Here is a 9,567-nt window from a genome sequence, read left to right on the forward strand (position 1 = left end):
AAAATGGCTGATTTGTTCGCTCTATTTACTTGAAATTTTCTAGATCTTTTCCAAAAATGTCGCAGTTAAAATATCGATAATTTGTTAAGTAGCAAGTTAACACATTTTGCGTTTTTGAAGCCTAAAATGTCAATATTTGAAAAATCATTGGTGTTAGACATATGAAATGCTGCACAATAAATATTCAAAATTTATAGAGGATGCCAAAAAAGTAATACACAGGACGTTCCATTTAAGGAAGTAGACCTCATTTTCAATGAACGAAATAAACAATTTATAGAACCATATTATTGTGTTATCCGTTAGTGTCTGAAATATCTCTACCTCTTTCTTAATCATTTTGTCATGTAGAGAATGGTCCACTACCTCATCTTAAGAACGGTAAGGTTTAGAAAAAAAAGGATCATAGAAAAGTTATTCAGTTTCTCATGAATTTTTATGTTTTAATATTTTCTAAGTTGTAGGCTGATCCAGAAAAGGCAAAAATACATTTTTTTAAATGGAATACCCCATATTTTGTTATTATGCTTACAACTATAAATATTTTTTGTTATTACAAAATATAAATTTTTTTTAGCAGTTTTTGAGTTAATTCAATTTAAATTAAAGATCTAAGGAGAAATAAGGCTCTGAAAATTCTCAATAAATTCACGAAGTATTAATTGAATCGTTTGAAAATTTATCTAGTTAAAAATGAAGGGTCATTTTACTAGAGTATATTTTTAATTTTCGAACATTTTTGTACAGAGTGTGAAAAAAATATCCAAATTTTTCATACTTAAATGCCTCAAACTCGATTTTTTAAATGAGGCACCTTATATTTGTATTTTTTTTTTAATGAATTCTTTTAATTCACTTTCAAATGATATATGCATAAATGTTATATACGTATCTAAACCGAAAGATCTTACATACTTAACTGATTAATATTATTAATCACCATTTTTTATTTTTAAATTGCTAACTATATATTTATCATTAAATTAACTTTCATTTATAGGATTCTATTCTAGATTGATATATTATCAAGTATTATAAGTTAGGTAGAAATAATGCTGAAAGTATTCATCAACTAGTATAAAAGATCTCTTCAGTTTAGATATATAACTTATACATCATTTGAATGTGAATTAAAAGAAAAATTCATTTTCAAAAAAATACAAAGTTTCCCATATAAAAAATTAAGTTTGAGGCACTTGAAATATGAAAAGGTTGGAGTTTTTTGCACTTCGTATAAAATTTGTCCAAAACTAATAATATATTATAATAGAATGATTCTTTGTTTTTATCTAGGTAAATATGTGAATTTATTAAGAATTTGAAAAAACTCATTTTTCCTTCGATCCTTACTTTAAATCGAATTAACTCAAAACCTGCTAAAAAAATGTTTATAGTTTGTAATGACAAGCAATAGTTATAATTACAAGCAGAATTAGTATCAGTAACAAAATAAAGGGAATTCCATTTAAAAAAATGTATTTTTGTCATGCCACGGTTTGCTAAACAACCCTGCAACTTCGAAAATATTTTTTAAATTCACGAAAAACTGATTCATTTTTATATATTTTTTTTCTATATTTTGCAGTTTTTGATGTAAGTTAATGGACCTTCTTACGTGCACAACCCTGTACAATAAATGCGGTATTATCAGCGTATTGCAATACGTATGCCGTTGTGTCTATATGTTTTTTGTTCCGTAAACTATTGTGATCCGTGTTAAAATATCCTTTTTATGCAAAAAAATAAAGTAATAAAGATATATCTTTGGTACTAGGCATCTCTTTCTTCCATATCACTGAAAATGTTTTAAACAAAATCACAATGATTTGTTGCCTTAATTTGCGAAAGCTATTTTGATTGTATTTTTTTCTAGGCGAGGGCGTGGAAGTGATCGAAAACCGGGTAGCGGTGTGTCGGGACGCGGCCAAGGGTCAGTGTTGTCGTTCCACCTGCAAGTACTACCACATCCCGGTGGTGCTGCCCCCCGCTCCGGTGATGGCCGCTCTGACGCCATACTTGCAGCAACAGCAGCAGTAGCCACAACGACTAACACCGAAAACTTATTATTATTTATCGTAATACGTTTATATATTTGCATAGACTTTTATTATTATTACTATTATACATTGATTATTGGACCATGTGATGGCCAGGTAAATAACAAATTGTTTTTCAACATAGCGTTTAAGAGTTGCGAGTGACACGACATCCGGTGTTTTTACTATTACAGAAATATTCTAAAATAGTTAAGTTAGACCTTTGGGGAGATATCCAAAATCAAATGATGTTACGAAATACTTGTAATGTTCCTAGTGTATAGGTAAGACGAAGAAGTGACAATTCCGGCCTTTTTCAAAGTTCGTTCCGGTTCCCACAACGAATTAAGCTTTAAATTTCCCAAAACTCTTTCGAGCAAATCTACCTTAATTACTATACTAATCGTCTAGTCAGAGTAATAATATTGATTTCTATATTAGCGCGACTGATGATATTAATATCTCCCACAAAGTCACGATAAAAAATAAAGTAACGGGACGCGGAAAATAAACAAGTTCCTGCATGGTTGATTGATAAGCATTTAGAATTGTCCAATTACCAGGGTATTAAAGGGTTGCTGTCCCCGGAAATTGGCGCAGTGAATTTTTACTGCCTCCCCACTCACGTTATCAAACCAGTGCAATAAACTTAAAAACAGTCAAAATTCACTCCCAAGGGCAAACACAAGGATACATCGACTATATAGAATATCGAGGCCCTTTAATGCCACCACCAAATAGAGTGAGAGAGCTCCATGTATGAGCACGGGTCTCTGCTTTGCTTCTAGTACGCGTGCGATTGTTAGCTTGTTTATTGGGTTCGGCGTACCTCTCCCTTTTCCTACCCCATGCCTGGTATCCATTTTTTAAGGAGGGTTGACGTAGGTATAAAACGTAATTTGAAAACATTCGCAATATGAAAAATGTATTAAAGCAAACTACCTTTTGTTCCCTTGAAGGTCTGCAATAATAAATAACTAAAGAAAATCAGCAGAAACGTGCGTCATCCCTTTAGCTGGGGACAGATTCAAGAATCTGGTCCTTGGACGCTTATTTTCGTGGGTAGATGCGAAAGCTCCCGGGGAATCACTGGATTTTGGTTGTCTAAGTGAACGAGGTAATTCCTGACCAGTTGTTCATCGAATATGTAGGAAAACATTCTAGTGGTCAAAAAGGTTGAAGTTTTATTTTGTCTATTTTAGACAACCAATACTACCCTGAGAATTTTCACGTATACCCGTGAAAATGAGGGCCCTCTAGCGTGTAGCGCCCCTTCTCCCTCTGGGTGATTTACCCTTAAATCTGTCGCTTGACTAACGCCACGAATTTCTTTCACCTTTGATTCACTAATATACAGGGTGGCCCGGAAAATCCTCGCAAGCGTCAAACGCCCCCCTTTTCCCCGACAAAAATGACAATCAGTGGTACTAAGCGCACGTTGTCATAGGAACTTCATAATTGTGATAAACGGCTTCGGGGATTTTTACTAGCCACGCCACTTCTATAGCTTTCAAGCATATAGGGTTTAAGTTTCTATATCGGGCCTACTTTTGGGCCTCCTGTATATTTTGTTTGTTTACCTATTTAAGCGGTGACTCCACTGTGATAACTATACGTTAGGTGTTTACGTAAATGTTTATTTGATTCGATTAAAAATGGCACATACAGGGTATCCAAATGGGAAGTGTCTCGATCGATTGAGCGAAAACCGAAGTTGGGAAAAATCTGAATATGTCATACTAGAGAGTTGTTTTTTTTAACTCTGATCGTGCTTCAGAGCAAGCGCCAGATTCAGATGTGCGAGTAGTGCAGTTCACAGTTCCTCCACTACAACCTTCAATACTTACAGCTGTCATTCAATCATATCCGAGCTATATGCTACAGGAACCAAACGGCCACTACGACCACTACTGCCGCCAATGATGATTTAAGAAGAGTGATTCATTTCATACAAACTGAAGGAGGTACATACGAATTGATAGCAGCAAAATTAGTAAGGTATACGGTGTAAGCTTTATGAGAAATGATATGCTAAGTTCGTTTTTACAATCGGAGGACTCGGGTACTTCGACAACGTTAGTTCATTGCCCACCAGTGACTTGGAGCGCTTGGTGTGTTCGTTCGTTCATTACGTTTCGAGTGCTCCGTAATAACTTGCTTTGATTAGAGCTTGAAGAGCAACCAGACGGAGTGTGTAAAACTATTGAACTAAAATTTGAAAGAAATCCCGGAAGTGACTATCTAAACCACAATAAAAGTACAATGATGAACTAATCAAAATCTGTTTTTCAGCAATTAATTTAGGTCAACTGTGCAGAAATTCTCAAGCGGATTTTGAATTGTTTGCCATTATAACACGCAACCATAAGTGAATTCCGCAAAATTCCAAACCTCTTCTGTTTCATTTTCTTCCTCGTCATTGCTTTCAAAGGGAAAGTCTTTCCCGAACTTTATTGCATATTATAATAAATGTTAGGTACTTTCTACTTCCAAAATGCTTAGTTATTATTAGAAGAAAATCCATTTGCAATTCAGTGCAGAAGTCGTGTATTGTTAGAAAACTGCTCGAAAACATTTATTAAATGATCCAGGCGCTTGATGATCATTCGAGTGCTCAAGCTCTGCTGCTGAAAAACAAACGCAGTAAACGTGTAGGGGAATGGTGCGGGAAATTTAAAGAACGAACCGAGGTCCGTAACGAAGACGGACAGGGACAAGTGGTTCAAAAGTTCTGAAAAATTTGCCGCTGGAAAAATGCCGTGTAAGAAAAATTGGAAAACTGTTAAAAAACGAGGAAAATGTTCATGGTTATTAGCATTTAATTATCATTAATAAATTTGCCTATAAGTAACTCTAATCGAAAAATTTGGACTCGAATATACGTTTCAGTGCTTTCCTTGACCTATTTTTAAAAATTTTTGGTTTTGGTTTAGTTATGGCGTTGTGTAATGTTGAGAAGCATGCTTTCGTAATACAAAATTATAGATCATATAGGAGTCCATTCTTGTTCTTCCTTCAATTTTTCATTTTTGAAACTCTGAAATTTGTTAGACAAAATTCACACACCCTCAAAACTTTAAAATTTGTTCATAATTATGATACAAGACGTGGCTGTGATCTTCAACTTTCTATTCGTAGATTAGAATTACATAAAGCTAACCCTTATTACATCAATGCCGTGCTGTACAACAATGTGTCAATTCAGATAAGGTCAAGCAGTAATAATAAATTTTACAAAAATATGAAATATGTTCTCACAAAAAATGATTTCTGCAAGGTGCTAACTTTCCCTCTTGGTATGGAATTAAGTCTGTGCTGACGTATCCTATATCAATTTGTGTTGTGTTTATTGGAACACTAAATCCATTTGCCTATCTATCTATGTGTGACGCACATCAACCGTCAACGTCATAGGCTGTAATGGAAGAGCTACGCAATTGCACGGCACGCATATCTGTTTCTTGCATATCTCACATTTAATCATAAACTGAAAAAAGAGCCCTCTATAAACCAGTTGATTTAAGTAAGTATCATATTAAAAGTCAACAAGATACTCTGGTTAACCACCTAAACCTGGAACTTCTTCCTCGATACATTATGGTTCGGCAAAAGTACAGGCCATCCACGTGACATTCACCTTTCATAAATCTATATCAAAATCGATGATTATGTTAACTTGCTCTTATCTCAGCCCAATGGCCGATGTCCTAATTTATTTCTTAAAGTCAATCGGCTATAGTGTTTACTTTTTTGAAAGGGGTTTTGTTAGATAAAGGGAGTACTGTGTCTTCGAATTGAGAATTTTCAGAAACCCCCTATATCAAGGAAACCAACGTGGCTCTATAGCTTTCTTGGCAGTGACATCATTTAATTCGCAGAAATAGAATTTGAAATTGCAAAAAAGATTTTCTCTGTTTTCAATGATAACTAGAATAAGTACTATTAACTTGGTTGCGCTAATAGTATCAAATATTCAGATTTTCTCCATTTACGTTTTTTTCACAATTCCTCTTCTTAGTTCCCGGTACCACACCCTGTATACGTGCCCTATAGGGTGTCTCATCATCAGCCGCACCGTTTCTGACGGGACATCCTCTCTTACATTCGGCGCAGAGGGTAAATCACCCTCCATATAACGGTTAAGTGTAGCTGTAGTATGAACCGACCCTAATTGCTTATTATTACTGTATGTTATTATTACTAATGAGTATTGTAGCGAACAGTGGCAGCGGCAGTTGTTTACGCCGCCAACACGTAGTCCCTATTGTAGTTTAGTAGCGTTGTTATTATAAATTTACCTTGCATGCCTCCTTACGCTGTTTCCAATGGGTATAATATAATATCCTGAGAAGTAAAGAAAATGCGAAAGATTAAATGTGGCAGGTTTGAAGTTTGTACTCATTGGTGTATTCTATATTTATACCTAGCGATTAGATTTAGCTTAACCCTCGTAGCGACGCTTATTTGCATGTTATCTTACGCTTAAACGCTTTAATTTTTCTTCCCGCCCTCTTTATTGTAAGCCTCTGCTTAGTTCTTAACTGAGCCTATCATGACAATTACCAGTTTTGTTTTTGAAATAATCATATTATGAAGAAAATTATCGTTCGGCTTCCATTTTTACCAAAAAAAAAACTATATTATAGTAGGTATAATACGAGAAGGAAATTGTGATTTTTTACATACCTAATATATTTTATTGTTAATTTCGCGCTCTTATTGTACAGTTGTTGTTGATGCTAAATAGAAAAGTAGACCGTGACGATGTAATTAAAAGTCCTTTTTTTGTAATACCGCTTGTGTAGCAGCGACCCGACCGCTACCGCTTTATGCGCCGCTTCTCTGCGCAGCAGCAGACCAATATTGCAACGTTTATTAGAGTGCTCGTCTCAAACTATTGAGAAACGAGCCCAAACATGACATTTATCGACAAATGAGCAGGTCGGAGAAAAAATCATGGGGACACACCCAGCTGCGCAAGTCAGCAGCGCACGGGCCAGCTTACGTAAATCAAGTAGAACTAACGCTAACCGCTTCGCTTTTTTTTCGGGCTGCGCTTATTTATCGAAGCATGGCTGACACAATGTCGAAAGTCAAAATACTGCATTCGCAGGGTCATTTTTCAAAGTTTGTTCAGAATCTTATTTAAAAAATTGCCAGAGAACTATGTGGCATTGCCACGTTCAGAATAAACAACATTAAATAAAAATAATTTTTGAAAAATGGCCTTATTCAAGTTGTCTGGTTATATTTGTACTCTGTATTTGTTTTACCTCATAGGCAAGAGATCTCAAATTATAGAAGTTGTAAGGAAACGGTGAATTGATGGAGTTTAAAAATACAGCGTTTTTGAGTATAAGCGAGACAGCTCTGTTGCCAGAAATTATGTTTTCTCGTGTTTTAGTAAGATTTTAATAAATATAATAGGGCCCGTCAGTTGCCTGGGAAAAATTGAATAAATAGCTGATACTAATAAGTAGTTTTAAATATACAAAGAAAGAAAAAATTATTATATTTTTATATGTTTACGTGTTTTTGTTTTTGAAGATATTTTATAAATATGATATTTTTGTTTTGTTATATTTATTGTGTGTTTTTTTATGGTGGTTTGATTTCGGTAACTGACTATGGCGAGTTATTAAGGTGATCGAGATTTTCTTAATCTTTAAAACTGTAAGCGTCGACCTAAATAGCGGTTAGGTCTTTAACCTATATAGTTGTTGTTATTGATATATTTTTAGTAGGACAACCGAAATTTTCTGAATTATACACACATTAAAATAACAGAGTGATCCTTAGCGTGAGCCACATAAAAAGGACTTTTTACCCCTTGACCCTTATCGACCCGAGATGTAAATAGCGTGGCTCATCCTTTTTTTTATTTGATCAACAACAATTTTGTGATATTTTTAGTAATGATTGTTATTTAAGTCACATCACGAGGCAAACGATGAAAACGTTTGTCGTCAATCCGTTGAAAAATTGCTTAAATCGGGCAGTTTTTTAACGTCTCCGTTAAGTAGGAATGAAACCCCTTGACCCACTCTTCTTTTCGGGCTAAATATTAGCGAAGGTAGGGTGGGCTTCGGGGCAAAGAATTAATTTTAGGTACAATAATCCTGGAGTAAAGGCGAGGCGGCTCGGCGACCAGGAGGAACCTCTAAAAATTTAACAGATTATTTTTGGAGAAATATAAATTTTATGATTGTATAATAATAAATATATAAATAATATAAATTATGATTGTCACTAAAGGTGTCTGTAAAATAATTAATAATAATATAATGAGTGTATGTATGACGGTATACCTATAAATAGGACTCAGAATTATATTGTATCGGCCTCGACGGTTCCTCCTCGTCATCGAGCTTCAACGGCACCCGTGTAGGAATCCCTAAGCATGTAACCTCTCTTTACATTACAAAAATATATCTAATAATATAAAAATCTTCCTTTAACGAGGTTGTTGATATTAGTAATTATTATTATATTCCTGCACGCATGTCTTGGTTGTGAAGGTACTGCAGTGAACTAATTTGATAAAGTGTGTGATTATATATATCTCCATGTTTTTGCCGACTATCCTTGCCTCGAATTGTGTTGTTCCAATCAGGATTTCAGTCTCTCAATGTGACGCTAAAAATTTGTGCCATAGGATTATTATTAAATTATTTTAATTTCAGATAAAATTTAAGATCTCTGTTCTGATTTTTTGTCATGTTAGTAAGTACTAGAACATTGTAGTCAAACATTTTGTCAAGTTTCCACGTTCACCGTTATGTCTCATAGACATGATTATTGATATACTATTGTTTATTAATTATTAATATGTAATAAGGATAAACTAATGATGTGATGATGATCAGTAGATCATACAACAATGGGCTTTTAGGCCCTCATTTTCTGAATATAGTAGAGATAATAAACCATTATGTGAAACTTTCTGGTGTTTTTTCTTACTCGATACCGAAACTGCATGTTTATCCTTAATTCGTTTAGGAGCTAAAATGGCCTGGGACATTTTTCCGACGCCTTTGGTTTAGCATTTTTTTACTCATTAATTGATTTTAATTACATTCATATCACACAGGTTTTTTTCGCGATTTTCTTAACATCAAAATTACGAGCAAGATAACAAGTAAGATAATAAATAAATCGCTCTTAAATCACAATTTAAGTTTTGCTTTACTACTAAAATATACGGTATACTAGTCACCATCACACAATCACGTTCGCGATAGTGGCAATGTGGCTTATGCAGGCAATTTATGTGAAGTCATTAAATAATATTAAAAGATTCAAGAATATTTCTAAAAAGAATTCAAGACCAATTTCAATCTCAAAAGCGCATTACCAATATTTTATTAGCTTCTCTCTCAGGGCCAACTATTAGGATTATCTCTTTAAGGATATTAAAATGTTGAAATATAAGTTTGATCTTTTATGTATCCCCATATTAAAAAATCCATTGACGTTAGGTCTAGTGAACGAACAGTCCAATTTATTTTAATCTTTTAAATTCATTAAATTT

General features: G+C 34.2%; 1 protein-coding gene across 3 annotated transcripts in view; it reads left to right on the forward strand.

Annotated features, from left to right (window-relative positions):
• LOC136416982 (muscleblind-like protein 1) overlaps nt 1-8,975 on the forward strand; it is a 125,315-nt gene extending 116,340 nt beyond the window's left edge. For 2 of the 3 annotated variants that reach the window (XM_066402442.1, XM_066402443.1), the window contains exon 11: nt 1,874-8,975. In XM_066402442.1, coding sequence (XP_066258539.1) covers nt 1,874-2,037 — 164 coding nt within the window. In that variant the 3' untranslated portion in view covers nt 2,038-8,975. The remainder of the gene's footprint in view (nt 1-1,873) is intronic. The other variant, XR_010752762.1, reaches the window with a different exon arrangement.
• The last annotated feature ends 592 nt before the right edge of the window (nt 8,976-9,567 follow it).

The sequence above is a fragment of the Euwallacea similis genome, chromosome 26 (genome assembly GCF_039881205.1).
Source record: "Euwallacea similis isolate ESF13 chromosome 26, ESF131.1, whole genome shotgun sequence".
NCBI classification, from domain to species: domain Eukaryota; kingdom Metazoa; phylum Arthropoda; class Insecta; order Coleoptera; family Curculionidae; genus Euwallacea; species Euwallacea similis.